The sequence below is a fragment of the Haemaphysalis longicornis genome, unplaced genomic scaffold, assembly GCF_048455015.1.
Source record: "Haemaphysalis longicornis isolate Haplotype H1 unplaced genomic scaffold, Haemaphysalis longicornis Haplotype H1 scaffold_5, whole genome shotgun sequence".
Lineage (NCBI taxonomy): Eukaryota > Metazoa > Arthropoda > Arachnida > Ixodida > Ixodidae > Haemaphysalis > Haemaphysalis longicornis.
In genome coordinates this window covers 67836480-67854506 of record NW_027526385.1, presented here as the reverse complement: position 1 = coordinate 67854506, position 18027 = coordinate 67836480, and the positions used below count along the sequence as shown (strand labels likewise).

The following is an 18027-nucleotide window of genomic DNA, read 5'->3' as shown; positions in this document are numbered from 1 at the left end:
CACTCGGTTGTTAGTTTTTAGCCAATCAGGGCTCGTTCAAAAAGGATACTTTTGAAACGGACACAAAACGAACAAAAACTTAAATACCGCGCGCGCCGCTGCTTCAGCAACATTCGGCGTGCGCTCCCGCGCGCTGCGGTTCGCGCTCGCGTGTTCGAAAAATGAAAAACACTCAGAACAGTTTGGCACTTCCAACGACTTTTACCGCACGCAAGCGACATATGAAGATGCCGGGACATCAACCGCGAGTTGCGTCGACTAAACAGCTCGGGCTGTATCCGCATGCGCGATGTGAGGAGGTGATCGAGGCGATGCCGGGGATTTTTTTATGCGGCCCACCCACAATATGCGAGGAAATTTGGCCTGGTGAGCACTTTGAGCCGAAACGCACTAGAATAATTTCCCATTATTATTTCCTAAGTTGAAGCTCGCGCGCCGCAGAGAAGCTTGGCGAACTGACGCGCGCGCCCCGTGCGCGCCAGGGTCTGACTAGAACAGGCTAGCAATAGAATAGAATAGAAAATCCTTCCTGGCCGCTGCGTGGGGTGCTTTGAGTTCATACGGACCATGGCCTCGACGCCTTATCGGCATTTTATCGCTTTGTTTAAGAACAGCAAAAAGGGTGTTTGTTTATTTGTTTTTTTTTTTTTGCCACACTCATCTATCCATATATTATGTTACATTGTGCCGGCATCTAGCGGTAGTTAAAAAAAGCTCTGCGGATGCTCTGCGGCTGCGGTTTTATTGTAAGTAATTTTATAGCTGTATAAGCATTTGTTTGCACTGAAATCGTTGTGTTATTTTATTTAAAGCTCTCACATACTAGCTTACAACCCAGAAACTAGAATTCAAAGAACACGTCATGTGACCTTGTTTGATGGCTGCGAAACAGCGCGGCAGCGGCCATAGCCGAGCAAGTCGTCAGCCCGAACGGTCGTGTTCCAAGTTATGTGGTCGTCTCAACAGCGCTGAATTTCTTCTAAAGGACGTCGGTGTGTGTCGAAGATGTTTTGACTGCTCTCAACGCAGGGAACTCAATGGATACAGCGCCTCCCACCGTCGCCGTTGAGCCACGTAACTTGGGACATTGACTGCGGAAGACCAGCTGTGCCGCTCCCCATCGTCTGACGTTGGCGACCCCCCATTCAATCTCCGGCATGGGATCCCGTGAACAACGCTCAGAGCGACTACGGCGCTCTTGACGTAAGCAGACCGTCGATGGCCCCGCACAATGGAGCTTCGAGTACCTCTAATCGATAGCCACGGGTCCGCGGAAGCCAACCCACCGATAATGAAGATGCAAGACTGGATGATGAGCTCGGGTCGGTTGCCGACTGCATACCGCATCGGCAACTCGACGCTGCGCTGTCAAGTCAACTTCGTGGTCGCCGTCGCCCTGATGGGGATAACGTGCCTGCTCCTGATGTACGCGCTTCTCCCCTGGGGCAAGTACCACATCCTAGAGGACCACATCGACGGCTCGGGCCACGAGCACGGACACCAGCACATCTTGCAGGAGTACCTGCCGTACAACGACACCTACCCGCTCACCAAGCCCGTCGTGTACGGGCGGAAAGTGCGCTACAAGATCGCCTGCATCGCCGACTTGGACACCGACTCCAAGCTGAAAGGCACGTCCAATACGTGGGTGAGCTACCTGAAGGTCGGCTACCTCGTTGTCGACCGGGAAATGAGCGAGATCAACATCGAGTGGGAGGAAGAAATGACGCTGCTCAAGGGACAGTTTTCGATGGGCGGCCGCGGCATGGAGCTGTCCGAACTCGTGGTGTTCAACGGCAAGCTGTACACGATGGACGACCGGACGGGGGTGATTTACGAGATCAGGGGAAAGAAGATGATCCCGTGGGTCATGCTCGCCGACGGCAGCGGAGACGCCACCAAAGGTACGGACATTGTCGTTCTTACCCCTAAGCATGTCATGCATCAATGACCGCGCGAACCTGGAAAAGCTGACCGTGTACAGCCACAATGACAGATGTGCTGGCCAGGATTCTGGAACATTCGAAAATGTGGGTCGAAACCGAAGCAGGATGTTTTGAAAGGACGTAGGCGCTGCACCGTTCGTACATCTCGCCCTGTTCAGTCTGTTCAGCAATAGTGTTGTCTCATTTGTCGAAGTGAGCCAACGAAGTGGTCGAAACTCGCACCGTTTGCAGGCAACATAAGCTAAAACCACACTGCCTGGTGAACCGGAAAGCCTGGCTTTGGGAGGGAAGTATGGATGTTAGAAAAGTTGGCTGAAAATGCTTGTGGCTAAGGCCAAGTTATATTAATGTGTCACTGGGGAACGAATATTTCTTAATAGAGGTATTTCGATATAAGCAGTGGTGGTATAAACACGTTATTAGGTGAGGCAGCCAAAATTTACAAATAAAGAGACCTCATTAAAACAAGAGGCTTTTTTTTTTATACATCTGGGCCCACCAAGTGGTGGCAGATCGTGTCAAATTTTGGGGGGTTTGCTGTTAAACCCCGGCATTTTCGCACACCTTTAGGTTTTGCAAAGTTTCCGAATAGAAAAATTGGTGAACTTTAGGGGTACGTGAAAGTTTAAATTCTTATATTAAAAATTATGCTCCATTCAGCCATTGTACTTTTGTTCATTTCATGGATTTTTAATGGATTGTTTCAACGGTAGCACCAGTTGTCACGACAAATGTGGCTGAATGCCACTTCAACTGCACGCAGTAGACTCAGCATTGGTGTTATCATAACAGCAGCCAGTAGCCCAGGCACTGACTCAAGGTGGGGTTTTTTTTAACCACCGGGAAAAGCCTCTCCGGGAAATAGTTCAATTGCTGCTCCAAGCTATGTCCGTAATGCAAGGTCGAACTTGGCAATGTTTTTTCTGTGAAACAGAATTTCATGAAGCTTTTCCACTGCAGAGCCCTTACCGAAGTGGCAGATCCAAGGTGCTTGGTGGTGTAGTAAATATTTCCCTTCAAAACTGAAGTTGAAGTGCACAAAGATGTTACACAACCTTCTTTCAGGTTTTTATATGCCCTTCGTCCTGGTTGCTGCATTGCTTGCACCAGAATACAGCATCTGTAGCAGTGAAACAGCCCCTAAACTTCCAGCTGGCTGCAGCATTTAGCACATATCCGCAGGGATGGTTAATGCTTGCGGAAGCATTAAAAGGCCCATTGAGCGAGAAAGCAGGGATCCAATGTCTTTAGCAGCGAAACATCCTAATCTTCTCATTGGCTCTGGCAACGTCTCATGGAGCACTCAGCTTAGGCCGCTCTGTGCTACTGCATATGCCACGCTCCTATCAAAGCACCTTGGTTGTAAGCGATTGCAACCCTGGCAGTTCTGGAAGGTGGCTGCCCATGCCTTTACACCACAGATGCTCAGCTACGAAACTCAAAACCGTGCTCGCAGCGCAAATTTCAAAGGAGCTCTCGGCAGTGTTCGATTGGACACTGCTGTTTAGCACAAAAGTAGATGGGACGATCGGTTGTCCTGCCTACTTGTGTTTTATTGTGGTTGTCCTTGGTGCGTGCTATTTTATTTTTAAGCCACAGACCGGCTCGCCCAGCGAAGCTTTCTATTGGGCATTAAATGTTTCACATTCACAACACATAAAAAGTGCTTTTTAGGTAGCCTGGGAATTCTTTTCATCTTTGCTGTTTTGTGCTTCCCATGAGAGGACAAAAAAAAAGACGGGCCATCTCCACTAAGGGAAAATGTGGGGAGGGGTGAAGCGTGCAGTGTGTAAGTGTTTGATGCGGTTTCAATGGTGTGGTTTCAATGTATGATGCAGGTTTCGAAGTTATGATGAAGTGTATGATGTGGTTTTGATGCTGAGCGCTCGGAGTCTTAGACCTTGGCGCGTTGGCGTTTTTGCCCATGGAGGTGAAACCATTGGGAAGTAGTAAATACAGCTTGACTGTGAGTCGCGTGTGTTGAAGCATGAAGCTCTCTAGCTTGAGGCGTTGGGAAACGAGTGTCCCGGTGTTTGAGTACCGGGACTACATGAGACACTGAAATCCTGAGCCACTAAAATGCTTCGCCCCTAAAATCCCCGAAAAAGGCCCCAGGAACCACGTTATTTTCAGGGGCACGTGTTATGGCATATTGACAGCAAAACCTAGTGCGCACCGTTCGTCAAAATGTTGAAAATAGTTGTTTTCCATGGCTGCTGATTTCGCTGCAAGCACCAAAAGTTGGTCGCAAGGACTCTGAAATTTGAGGGACGTGAACGTCTTCAGTTCATGAAAATTGAAAGCAGTGAAGTTAAACAGTTTTACAAGTGTATGCCGCGCTCTGAAGCAATATCAGGCACCGTGTGCACGGCAGCTGTCAGAAATCATAAAGCCTTTGTTCCCAGGTTTTCAGAATTGTGCTAGAGCATGTTGCAAATTTGTACGTGACTTTTTAGGGGAAATGTTGGCAACTTTTTCTTCACTGCTGGGTTTGTCAGTTCTCTCATAGCATTGCATTGTCCTTACCTGAACATGTTTCAGCAACAGGCCTAGCAGTGCTGTGTTTGTTATGTCATACTAGGCTGCGCATAAAGAAATTTTAATACGTATCTATTTTCAAGCATTATCATTTTTGTAGCAAAGAAAAAAGTCTTTCAAAGACTCAGTTGTTTGATCACTTTCAGCACTCATAAATTTGACCTCGTGTAATTCAATTTTATTACCTGATTCAATAAAATTTAGAGGTTGGGGTTCTAGCAAAGAACCTAAACAATTTTACCAGGATCGCATTAATAGGAGTTGGCTTTATTATGCACAATACATGTATATAATTATTACAACCTAAAAGGTTACTAAAGGCAAACAGAGTCTTTGTTCTGACTCAAAAATTTCACATTTTGTAGCTTTCTCAACATCGTAAAAAGTAGGCTTCTGCTTGGGAGTACAGAAATAAAAAGGGGGTATCTATTCTGTTTTTATTTTTTGTTTTGTTTTTCCTCCCTTGAGGGAGTCTTATATCAGAAGTTGTGAGTCAGCGTAGTTGTAATGAGAGCAACACAGCTAAAATTGCTGGGCTTAGGGGGCAGGCAATTGATTGATTAATCTTCTAATTAATTGATTAATGCCTTAGTCGCGATTAATTTTCCTAACCAATTAACGGTTGAAGTCATAGAAGCAAACTGAAACTGAAGGGACGTGTTGAAATTGTGCGCAAGCTTGCCGACAATCATATTCGTATGATAATTCTTAAATAACCCACCTGACGTCACAATTGAAAACAATGCAAGTATGCCAAGAGATGGTGGTGATTAAAACATAAAGCTTATAGCCAAGACATACCACTTAATACAAATTTACACGGTACAACGGCAAGTGAGCACTCGCACCATATGGTTGTATAAACTAGATCTGCTGTAAACAAATCGTGCTTAACTGGCTTCCACTGCAATTACGGCTAGTGCTGCTGTTCTTGATTAGAGAAAAGTATAACCCACCCAATTTGCAACTCTAGTTAAAAAACTTTCTACTCAGGGTGGCGTCAGTGCGCGCCACCAAGTGTCTCGTTCAAAACACCAAGTGTCTTGCCGCATCAGCGTCACGATGATGACATGCTTACCTTATCTGGAATGTCTGTGAACGGGCCGGCGAGCACATTGATCTTGTTGTTGTTATTCTTGTCATTATTATTGTTATTATTATTATTATTATTATTATTATTATTATTATTATTATTATTATTATATTCTTCTTAAATGATTAATTTTGGTCATTTTTCTTTCTAGACCAGTGCAACTAATTAATTTAATTAAAATTTTTAATCAATGCCCAGCCCTAGCTGGGCATGTTTATTGTACGTTTTTACACCCTTAAATCATGTTCTTCATTCTTTAAGAACCCGCCGCGGTGGCTCAGTGGCTAAGGCGTTGCGCTGCTGAGCACGAGGTCGCGGGTTCGATTCCCGGCCGTGGCGGCCGCTTTTCTGATGGAGGCGAAAAGCAAAAACGCCCGTGTGTACGAGATTTCGGCGCACGTTAAAGATCCCCAGGTGTTCAAAATTAATCCGGAGCCCTCCACTACGGCGCGCCTCATCGCCTGCGTTGCGTCGGCGCGTTAAAACCCTACGATCAATCAAATCATCGTTTAAGAGGCCTCACAAACCCCGCTTAAAAACTTCCGATTTCACGAATCGGAGAACAGATAATGTACTGTGAGAGCACCACCTGTGTTTAAATTCATAATTTTTCATCATAGCACCGTTGTTGCTAAAATGGATGTATTTGCAATTGTTAAACCAATTTTTTTCATGCGTTTAGGGCTCCTTTCAGCACTAACTTCTGTGTCAGGCCTCTTCTTTTACGTTTATTCTCAAGTGAGGCTACTGTTCAGGGTACTTGTACCCACACAGTTTCACTAATATTCACTAGCGGGAAATATGTCACTGGTGTCTAGGAAAGCCATGCTTCAAAGATATTGGTGTTTTGTAATGCTAGGAAGTTTTTTTTTTTTAATGGCTTATAGCCAGTTCGAAAATTCCCTGTGGCTGCAAAAGTTGTTTTATCAGGGCATAAGATAAGCTCACAAAAGACTTCACCATCAGGAATTGCTTATAAGTTTTATACCACACAAATAAGAACAGAAAATGTTGCCCCTGATGTTGTATTTGTTGTCACGAGCAGCAAGGTTGCGAGCCAGGCCAAGAATGAATGGAATATTATTATTATTACAGTAATATCAACCAGAGGGACACCGCCCATGACCGACTGCAACGGCAGTGGCAGATTTCTCTTTAGTATATATTTATACGAAATTATATGCCTGTATTGGAATATTTAGCGTTTTTGTCAAGAATTACCACTGTGTCCATCGAGGGTTGAGAAAGAACTTTCACTGGGCCCCAATCTTTTTGGAAGGGTTGACACGGCGTCACGTGGTGACGAGACTGTTGGACCTGGAGTCTTTGCTTGCTGGCCGCTACCGATGCTATCAGTAAACTAATTCCCCTCCGGATGTTAGTTGTGGGTGGCGTGCCATTCTCATACAAAAAAAAAAGGGTTAGGTTCGGTCTTCTCAATTGGGGAGGAGGAGTGACATTGATGAGGAGGTGTTTTGCGACATAGCTGTTGCGCTGTCTGTTAGGACTGTCCCCGTTCCATCAAATTCCCATAACCTTCCATTTTTGTTTTATCATTTAATATCTAAATGCAAAAACATATAAAGCTTGTACATCTCGGCTTGGTTTAATTCAGTTTACCTCTTAATTTATCAGATTACAATGGTCTCGCCAGCGTCAAACGATGCTTTGCTGAAACATCGTTTAACCGCACGTCAGTGGGAGCGCTTCGTTTTTCTTTTTAATGTAAGAAAGAATGCCACAAAAATATATTCTGTTGGGCTGCAGGCAAAGGATGTGAACAAAGTGCATTACCATTAAAATAAAAAAAAGCCACTTATTTAAACCAAGCAAATAGATTCGATGTAGTGATACCAGTTGGTCAGCGTATTTTTGTATTTGTATGGACTGTATTTTTTTTTTTTTTTGCATTGGGACCTGTACGGAGCAGCTGTGTTAAAAATTTAGCGTAGGCTGAAAGAAAAAGAAAATTTCCTGAAAACGTTTCATATCGAAGATGTTATGTGATATTTTAAATTTTGTTTAATAACAATGGAAACGGCATTGAGAAAACTTTGCCCAGCTGTCGCTGTAAAGCCATCAGAAAGAACGAAAAGAACATTTAGTGCAATGACTTGTGTGGGTGACATTCTATCCTAGAGAGAAATAAGTTGCCCCTGCTGGTGTGTTTTTTAAAGAGAATTAAGGAGAATGAGTGGGCGAGGAAAATGAGTCGGTGATAAAGTCCCTTTGTTGCGTTGTGAGCTAATGTTATTTCACTTGAAGCAACTATGAAGCATTGCAGGTCGCACAAATTGACCACTTCTGCCATGTCGCTGCCTTTTGATTTGCTTTCAATACTGCATATATCAACCCAGCAGCCCGTGTTTTGTATCTCACTTCGAAACTCCACTTAGGTTGTTTACTTGAAATGACATTTGACTCAGCCCTGCGACAAGTATAAGAACCCTCCTCTGCCTTGTGATAAATTTAAAACTGCTGAACAGCAGGCGACGTTCTCTGTGAATGTCAAGTGCTTTTAGGCATTCCGATCTATGCAGCGAAAGAAAATGTCATTCGTTAACGATACCAGTGGGGGCTGGTAGACTCAACTCGCAGGATTTAAATATGCTGAAATAAATGCGTGCACGTCATGCTTAAATTTTTTACGCACTGAAAACAGGGCATCCCAACTTTATGTGAAGAAGAGTGGGTCAGTTTCCTCTAAATGGACGTCACCAGCCACGATAAATTGGCATCAAATCAGCATTCATGCAAGCTTGTCGGATCTTGAAGACACTGTAGAAGTGATGCAAGAAGAATTGCTTCTTCTCCGCACTTAAGAGCCACGTGTCAAATTCAAAGTGGGTAGCGCAGAGTTTTTATGGTGGACGGGTCGAAGATGAAGCATGTTGGTTTACACGTGATTTGTGGTATGCCTGTTGAGGACAAGATTGCTATTTTCATAAGTGTTGATAAAAAAAAGAGATCCTTACTTTATTTAAAAATATGGATTTTCAGGCTCCTTGACGTAGCAAAAAGCATTATTCATGGACAAAGTATGCTTTTACAGTGTTCAGGGTTAATGCTCAGTGAGCTATTATTAGATGTGGTTATTATTTGGGGGAGGGGAGATGCAAATGCGTTCCTGCAACTTGTACTGCCCTATGAGGCTGTTCAGTGTTCTCATGTTATAGTTGCAAACTGATGACATTAACTGTGAATGTCATTTGCTGTAAGTATCGTTAGATCTCTTGCAAGCCAGACGTGCGAGACTGAAATGAGAAACGAGCAGTTTGTACTAGCGAAAGGATTGAAAGGTGGAAGTGTTGGACGCTGTTCATCCTATTTTGTTGCCTATTCTTGTTCAGGGAAATGTGCTTGGAAGAGCCACTTTTGACGTGCGGCTGATACTCGGTGACTCTTGGTGATGATGTTGATGACAGTTGGTAGTTGAGATGGTGAAGTGATAACTATTTACATGTACTGACCTCTGTCGTGTTTCTTGAGGCCATGGTGAGGATCATGAAAACATGTTAAGTGGGGCTTGTATTTCACAGATTTCTTAAATGTGCACCAATTTCAAAACCCGTCTTCAGAATTCGAGCAACACAAGCCCCCTGCTTCATTGAAGCTGAGGGAAAAGTTTATTGGAATGGCACCTAGTGGACAAAAACTGAACTTTGCTTAGCATTTACTCAGTAGCACAACTCGATAAACTAAAGCCTGGTTTTCAAATTAGGAAACATTAAATTAGGTACTGTTCACTTATGTTTCCATAGCTTTTTTTTTGAAGGGGGGGGGGGACTTCAGCAGTAGCCACAAGCGGTTGAGTGCCACTTCAGCTTTCTGCCATAGATGGCAAGCTAGTCCATTTGCTCCATGCTTTTCCCTGTTTTCTTGCAGTGGAAGGGTCTCACCGAAAACTAGTTTTTAACACATGGGGCCTATTGGGAGTTGCTCAACTGGTTATAACTAAGCAACTCTAGGTTTTTTGTACCAGTATTGGCTGCTGCTTTTATTCAGAGATGAGCAGCAGTCTGAAGAGCAACTTCACAGGCAGCAGACGAGCAGTGACTCTTCATGATGATGATGGTGGTGCTCATCGCGATGTTGACGATGATGGCACGCAGGCTTCAAGAGCGAGTGGGCGACGGTGCGCGAAGGCGTGCTGTACGTGGGTGGCCTGGGCAAGGAGTGGACGGATGGCAAGGGGCGCGTGATCAACCACGACCCCCAGTGGATCAAGGTCGTGACCCCGGGGGGTCGCGTGGAGCACCGCGACTGGCGGGACAACTACCGCAAGCTCTGCGAGTGGGCCAAGTACGGGCCGCCCGGTAAGTCTGCCCGGAAGTTTTACGTGTGTGGCGGGGAGGAAAAAAGAATACTTAACTGCACTCTGCAACAAGCCGTCAAGTGGTTTTAGTTGTGATGGGATGAGGGTGACTGTTTCCAAGCGGAGACAGAATGAGAAGGGCAGTTTCTCCTCTCACTGCTCCTACCCGCTGGGCAGACAGAGGCTGGGGTTGAGCAGTGGGAAAAGTTGCTTTTAAAGGGGCCGTGAAGAGAAAATGCAAGAGAAGATTGCTTTGACCAAGTAAACATGGTGCCAATTTTGTCGCAAACTTCAAACAAATAATCGAGATATTAAAGAAGACTAGTGAACCAGTGGCAACTCCCCAGCCACGTTCCGGCGACCTCTCTATGACACCACAGAGTCATGTTTGTGCGACTGGTGGCCACTTACCTGTGCCATCGACAAGCAACATGACTGGGCAGCTGTAGCGGGGCCCCTAGTTTTGTTTGATGATATTGCTCAAATGCTGGCATGCATTTAATGCTCTGATGGCACTGATTAATTGCGCTTCCCCATTCGTGTTGTGTGTTTCTTTGTCTCCGTCTGATTATCGTAAGCCTAAGCAGCGCAGTTAATCTAACCCATGTCTGAAATGAACCGTCTAGCCCAGAGAAGTGTTTTACTGATAGCCATGGTTTTAGAGTTGGCCCATATTACGCTATGTCACTGTAGTGACAAATTTTGACACTTTTCTTTTTTTTTTTGGTTAGAAAAATCTTTATCGTGGCTGGAATGGATCTGAGTGATTTACCCAATGCTAGTCCTTTCGAGCTGAGTACAGTTGTAGTAGTTCGTCTTAATGGCCCGATTTGCAAGGGCTTGTGGGCAACATACGCAGGGCTGGCTTGCAAAAAATTGACAAGTGCATTCGATGTGCTTTCTGGAGTGAAGGGAGAACTTTGAAAGCTGGTGTTTGAATGCAGAAAAAAGAGTGAGGTCACTGGGTGCCCAGAATGTTTTGGGAAAAAATGTGCAACAATATACAAAGCATTCTGTGTGCACGGATTTCCTTTCCCACTTTGCTTAAACACATCCTGTTTTCCATATGCTTGACGGATGTAAAAATTGCCCATATTGCTTTCATTAAAAGGCCACAACTTGTTTTGGAGTAATCCAAAGATTTTTTTTGTTTGTTTGCTTGCTAGCAGCTGGATAGCATTGATGTTACAGTTGAAATGAAATACGATTTTGTCTGAATCCGATTTTGTTGTCATTTGGTCCTTTCGTGTGCATGCTGCAAGAGTGGAAATTTTGCAGCAAATGGGAAGGTTCAAATGAATGCTTGCAGAAGTTCAAAATCACTACCAAACCTGCTTTAGCTGTCTTGGTCCTCGTGTCCTTCATCAGTCGGGGTAGTATTAACTCTAGCAACTTGTTAAAAGCTGGGCTGAGTTTCCTTGTAAGCTCCTTTTAGGCATGGTGTTCCGCAACTTCTCGTGTTTGTCCTTTAATCCAGTGTTCAGGCCGCAAGCATCTCTCACCTCTTTTGTAGCACCCCCTCCAACTGTGATCGTAGAACAGACATAGCGGGAGTCTCCGATTTTACTTTGGCAAAGTTACCTAAGCACCAGCTAATCTGGGTTTCTTGTTGATCTGGTTTCTGTGAACCAGGCTGATTTCTTTTAAAAGTTCTAGAGTAAACCTTGCAGGCTCAAAGGTATACTGATTGGCGAATGAATGGGGTATTACTGAAAGCTGCAGGGCTGCTGCCTGAGTCCATGCGATCACCTGCCCAGTATTCCATACTTGTTCTTTTTTCCAACCTCTTCAAAAGCTGGATAAGATCTGGACGAGTTCCATAGAGTTGGCATTGGCGGCGTAGTATTAGAAACACGGCCATTTGCGTTTAATCGGCTTCAGCTGTACAGTGTGTGCGAATAGATAATATAGGCGCAGATAAACTGCAAATAGGGGTGATACCCTTGTGAGGTGCTTCATTGCTTCGGATAAAAGCAGACTGAAGGGAAGGTTGTATTGTTGTGAGATAACGCAGCTCAACGCATAGTGTGCCCTAGTTTCCCCAAGATAAGCACTTTTCACCCGAGAACAAGACAATCGGTGGGATCGGATGTTCAAGACCTCCCTGCGTTCTCGGACGTCCTCAGGAGATCTCGAAATCCGCACAAGGTCTTGATGGGGCCATGAATCATTGTTCAGATTAAAAGAAAAGATAGCATTGGTGTGATAGTGATGTGCTTCCAGGGAGTTGATGTTTCGCAATCAATTGAGCGCTCCATGGCCTGATAAGTACTGAATGGTTATCACCGAAAAAGCAAAAACTCACATGCAGTACTGAGCGCGTCCAAATGAAATTGGTTGGATTGAAAATAAAAAGTTTGCATCCATTAATGCCGGAAACGGAATGTTAAGGCACAGCCTGAAGTTTCAAGGTTGCAAACTTTAACTTGAAAAGAGTTCAAACATGGCTTCCAGAGTAGCATAGTACTGTTCTCAAATTTTGTACGTTTTAAGATTTTAAAAAATTTGCAGTCTTAATCAGAATTCCGCAACTACCATTCAGGGAATTTTGACTTCAGTTTCATCCGGACTGGTTGAGTGGTTTTGGAGTCTAGATAAAGGCCATGTATTTGTCAGCGAACACCCCGGATTAAAGGGAGCCTGAAGTGAATAGCTTCAAACTTTTATTTGTGGCGGCACGGTGTGATTCAATCCACGTGTAATTCCTTATTTTGCTGTTTAGTGGGAGTTTAAACCCTTAACTTAAATGTAAGGAACAAGAAAAAGACAAGAATGAAAACACAATGTACTGATTGTGGCTGCCTTTGGAGCTTAATAATGTGAACTTACACTGCTTGGCAGTGCGGTCTTCAAAACATGGACTTTCACTAGTTTCATGTTGTGTATTGGCTTTGTTTCTTTTCCCATAGTTTAGAAAGGTCAAAACTGCTCACAGACTGTTAAATTTGAGCCTACACACTTGCAGATATGTAGTCGCGACAGACATCAAATTGGCAAGGTGCACGTATCAGCAGAAAAGCAATTTTGAACGCACTTTTAATCTGGAAAAAAAAAAAATCGTGTCAATTGGCCAAGAAAAATAAAACACTAGCAATGTGGCCTATGCATTGTAGACGGACTTTGATGGGATCAATTGAATGATTACAAAAGAATTCATTTTCACATTTAAGAATTTCAACTGCAAACTGCACGAATTCGTGCAAATTTGAAGCAATTTGAGTCGCAGGAATTTAAATAATTCCACGCTGCATGGAGCACTCAGTCATCTGGTGAACACGGGTGATTATACTTGTACCTTTTCCTTGTGCTTCGCGCACTCACTGGTCCAGTTATGGTCAGTTTGAACGTGTTGTCTCAGACCATTTCTGCACGCATACTCTCTGACCCAGGGTTTGCTCCGTTGCAGGCTACATGATCTATGAAGCGGTCACCTGTAGCTATACTTGTACCTTTTCTTGTGCTTCACGCACTAACTAATCCAGTTATCGTCAGTGTGTACGTGTTGTCTCTGTCCATTTCTGCACGCACACTCTCTGACCCAGGGTTTGCTCTGTTGCAGGCTACATGATCCACGAGGCGGTCGCCTGGAGCCACCGTTTCGGCGAGTGGTTTTTCCTTCCCCGCCGCGCGAGCACCACGGCGTACAACGACGTCGAGGACGAAGAGAAGGGCGCCAACATCATGCTTCGCACCGACCCGCAGTTCGCGCGCGTCCGAGTCAGCCAGGTCGGCCCGCTGCTGCCGACGCATGGCTTCTCCTCGGTCAAGTTTGTTCCGAGCCTTCGAAGCTCGGAGCAAGACACGCTCATCCTCGCACTCAAGTCGGAAGAGCACAAGGGCAAGACGGCGACGTACATCACTGTGATTCGCGTCGAGGACGGCAAGGTGCTCTACCCCGAGACCAAGATCGGCGACTACAAGTTCGAAGGCGTGGAGTTTGTGTGACAGCGAATGCTCCCTTCTCCCGACTGGCGAATGCTCTGCAGCACATGTGCACAAAGCTGAATTTCCTACAGAAGGTCGTGCTCGCATATGCGCTAAATGACGGACGCTGCTTGCGTTGATCGTTAGATGACGAAACGTTGAGCAAACATAAGTGACTGGACATTGAGCAAATTAGAACGAATCTTACCTACGCAGTGCTTTCTTTCTTTTTTTCTTTTTTTGCTTTTTATGTCTTTGTTTGTTGTCACCATGTTCTATTGTCTTTCCTGAGACAGAGTGCATCCTCACTGGGTCCCTCTTTCATTCCCGAGCTCTGCCGTCATCAAACTTCTTTCAACTCTGCATGCATGTTAGAAGCTGCTTGTTGCCTTCACTTGAATATTCCTTCAGTTGCATTTCTTAGACGAGTTTCAGTTAATGGCGACATTTTGTTTGTGCTTTTCGAGCATTGTAAACGGGAATCACTTGCGCTTGCTACGCATGCTTAATTGTTTTTTTTATAGGGCAGAGGTAGGGTGGTGTCGCAGTCTTTGGCAGCTAGGGGAGAAGCCGCCTTGCCTCTTCAATGCACAACTATTCAAGAAGGAAATATTCTCGACACATTGTACTTAATCATGTTAGCATGCTAGTTCGCTCCCTAAGTGCAGTTTTTAGTAGTTGTTCGCTGCTCTGGTAGCTCTGAAGTGCGTAGACCTTGGTTATCAGCTCACTAGGGTAAATATCAGGGCAGTAGGAACTGTTTCAGTGGCGCGATTGTGAATTGTTGCCATGAGCCACCCCGATGAGGTGATGGCGCAAGATGCAAGTTTTCTAGTCACCGTTTCTTGGAATTGAGCCCCCTGTGTTCAGTGTAATACAGCAGTGCAGGTCCAGGGCAGCTAGAAGGGCAGGGCACTACTGGCAGTGATTGCTTCATGCGTCAACATTCTGGACAAAATCTGTCGTGCCAGCTTTAAGATTGTGATGGTGTCAATTGCTTCTACATTTGCTTGATACTCCAGAAAGTTTTAGGTGAAAAGGAAGTCGCGAATCCTACGTTGCCGTGACCAAAGTAAGAGCTTTATGGCAAGTTTTGGGGAAGCTTCCGTGGACTAAGCGTGGCTCTTGTTATGAGAGCGTTTATAGCTGACTTAGACGGGGGATATCATAAACAAGAGACTTTGTTGAAATTGTGTTTTCAGTACCGTCACTGATATTGCTTCAGTTTGTTGACAGTAGTAGTTGGACCGAACTGATGTAGCTGAACGTCGACAAGCTACAGAACAAGTGTGACAAGTGTGTGCCTTTGACGAGGACTCGACGCATCGTCGTTGTGGTTTAAGTACGGATGTGGTGTGCTTGGAGCACAAGACACTGTGCAGGAACAGAGATCTGTAATGCTTTGCCGAGAATGCGTCTACTCTTTTTTTTGCATTTGCTTGTGTGATATCTAATCCAGGCTGGCTACTCAGCAGAGGGGCGTGAAACAGAACTCGTTGGTGTGTAGGAGATGCGAATAGCCGAAGAACAAGATGCCAGGGTTCTGCGCTTGGCGAGTTATTGATTGTGAGTTTGAGACGGCCTTTGTGCATAATAGGTGGGGCTGCTAATGTCAGCTCATTAAAGCAATAACCCCTTTAGACTTTTTTTTTACTTGCCATCATTGCTTTCATGCAAAGCAAAACGTGCAGTATGGAGGCCTGGCTAAGAGGCCTCTGAAAGTTGCTTTATGCCAAGGCATTTAGACTAACCTCCATTTTGCTTTCAAGTTCAAGTTAGGTGTGCTTTGTACAAGTTTTGCCAAAAGATTCATATCATGCGCGTCAAAAGACATCACTGAAACAATAATGGCCTTAGGGGAAGTCCTGCAAATATTTCCTCATTCTGAAAAGCAGTTACAATGTCAAGGCTACTGTTAGGGAATAGAATTACAAGGTTTTTTCTACAGGTGGACACCCCAGAGTGTTTTTGTGGTATTCTAGTCACCACTCCCTGGCAGCACAGGACTTGCCATTTACAGTTGTTGCAGTGTTTGTATGACGATGATTTCTAGGGCCTTGTTTTTGTTTCTTGCCTGGGTTGTTTGCATTGTCATGATGGTTCCATTAAGCTGGTTAATTGAGATGCACCGGTATTGTGTCTGATAGTTTATCTGAGCCTTATTTGGTCTTGCTAGATGTCTTCTTGTATCTCATGTCTGTGGTACACCTTAAAGGAAATGAAACCAGTATTTCCTTTCTATCTAAGTGACCTTTGGGGTACAATATTTCTGCGGTCATGTCAGCAAAATATGCACCTTTTTAACTTTGCTTTCAAGCCTACCATACCCATTGAAATGTTCGATTGTAGGCACTGTTAAGGCTACCATGATTGTTCTGTGCATCAACTGAATAACTCGACTGTCCTTTTTTTTTTTTAAAGGCTCTCACGGTGTAATATAAATCACGTCCCTGGCAGACATGGAAAGGCCTGTGTGATAGTAAATTTACTATTAAGGCATTAACAAGCCAGCCAGTTAGTTCCTTTTTCAAGCACGTGGGAAATGTTGAATGCACTTTCTCCACTCTCTTGCCCACATGTACAAAAATACCAGAAACATTCAGCATTTGTGTGGCTGCCATCATTATGGCTAACATAATTTCGTGGGTAACTATGTTTTATCATTGGTTTTTGTAAATCATTATTATAAATCGAGGGCGGAATGCGCGACCTACCCATATCACTAAATTTTTATCTAGTATACTAGACGAGCGCTAAAATACAACTTCCATCATTCAGCAGTACGCCCTGCGTGTAGTAGTGCTTGCTTATGATACACTTCGTAAATTTTTTTTTCCTTTTTCTTTTAAACAAACACTGTCTTGAACCTTGCGTGCTCCGTGTGCTGCTTCTCTGCAAGGCCACATTGTAGATTTGTACAGTCGCGACGGCCTCTGCTACAACATTCATAATAAACTTTTCTACATTGCAACTGGAGCTGTTTTGTATATTGAAGTGTTTCTCTTGGAATCCCTATGGGGGGGGGGGGGAGGTTTTGTCTTAATTTGGCAGCTTCTCTTCATATCTGCGACTTGTCACATATCCTTACTGCTAAGTGTGTATCCCTCGGTATGTGCACAATTCACCCACGGTTTCTGCTAACCAGAGGAAAAAAGCAGATCGGGCATCATTCTTTATTGATTTTAAATCAGTGCCATAGCATGAGGGAAATGGCAGATGTTGAACTGTAGTGCTTGCTCAGACATTTTGTTTTATGGCAGATGTTAAACTGTAGTGCTTCCTCAGACATTTTGTTTTCCATTTCCTCTTCAAAGTTGTGTGATCTGGCCCATCCTGCTTGCCCCTGCAAGCAACAATTCCTCACCATTAACAAAACAATGCCTTCGTTGGAAGCAAACCGAAATCCCCTGTCATCATGACGGCCATTTTTCTAATTCCGAGGTTTAATTCTGCTTGAAGGTTTGCCCTGGTTTCTGTCAAGGCTTCTTTGCCTCTACCTTTGCGTCGATGTATTGAACCCACGTTAGATTCTACTGCAGTTCCTACATATTTTGTTTTCAGAGCGCGATCGTTATGTGTTGGGCCATTGTGGGCTTGTCTCGTATTTTCGAAACGGATACTTTTCAACATTGGTCTCCAGGGCTATTGAAGCTCTGCTATACTCGGTGACAACTTAAGAACGGCACCGGAAGTTGCCGCTGTGCCTTATCACCGTAGTCGGATGTTTCTCCGCGCTGCGCAAGTAGGGCGTTACTGGGAATATTTTGAACATGGCGTGAACCCGCCGCGGTGGCTCAGCGGCTAAGGCGTTGCGCTGCTGAGCACGAGGTCGCGGGTTCGATTCCCGGCCGCGGCGGCCGCTTTTCTGATGGAGGCGAAAAGCAAAAACGCCCGTGTGTACGAGATTTCGGCGCACGTTAAAGATCCCCAGGTGGTCAAAATTAATCCGGAGCCCTCCACTACGGCGCGCCTCATCGCCTGCGTTGCGTCGGCGCGTTAAACCCTGCAATCAATCAATCAATGAACATGGCGTGAGCCGTTCCCGTGATTTTTGGACTTAATATGCTTATAAACGACTCCAGTGACGACAAACAAACTGCGTGAGACAAGGCAGACGATATCGCATTCATAGCAAACCCCTTTCAAAAAGCGCGCGCACGGACGTCACAGGTCCGGCGCTTTGGCGGAGTGATACACTACATGAGGTGGTG

At 44.8% G+C, this 18027-nt stretch overlaps 1 protein-coding gene across 1 annotated transcript; it reads left to right on the top strand.

The window, feature by feature from the left end:
* Positions 1 to 869: 869 nt before the first annotated feature.
* Positions 870 to 16792, top strand: LOC144138378 (soluble calcium-activated nucleotidase 1). The gene is made up of 3 exons (XM_077670632.1): positions 870 to 1904; positions 9690 to 9893; positions 13452 to 16792. Exons 1-3 carry the CDS (start codon positions 1232 to 1234, stop codon positions 13835 to 13837), a joined length of 1263 nt encoding a protein of 420 aa, XP_077526758.1. The 5' UTR covers positions 870 to 1231; the 3' UTR covers positions 13838 to 16792.
* Positions 16793 to 18027: the final 1235 nt, after the last annotated feature.

Excerpts from the sequence above, each read along its gene's own strand:
- LOC144138378 (XM_077670632.1), top strand. The coding sequence starts at position 1,232 with ATGGAGCTTCGAGTACCTCTAATCGATAGCCACGGGTCCGCGGAAGCC. Across the intron at positions 1,905-9,689 it reads CAGCGGAGACGCCACCAAAG|GCTTCAAGAGCGAGTGGGCG; the intron begins GTACGGACATTG and ends GATGGCACGCAG. Across the intron at positions 9,894-13,451 it reads GGCCAAGTACGGGCCGCCCG|GCTACATGATCCACGAGGCG; the intron begins GTAAGTCTGCCC and ends GCTCTGTTGCAG.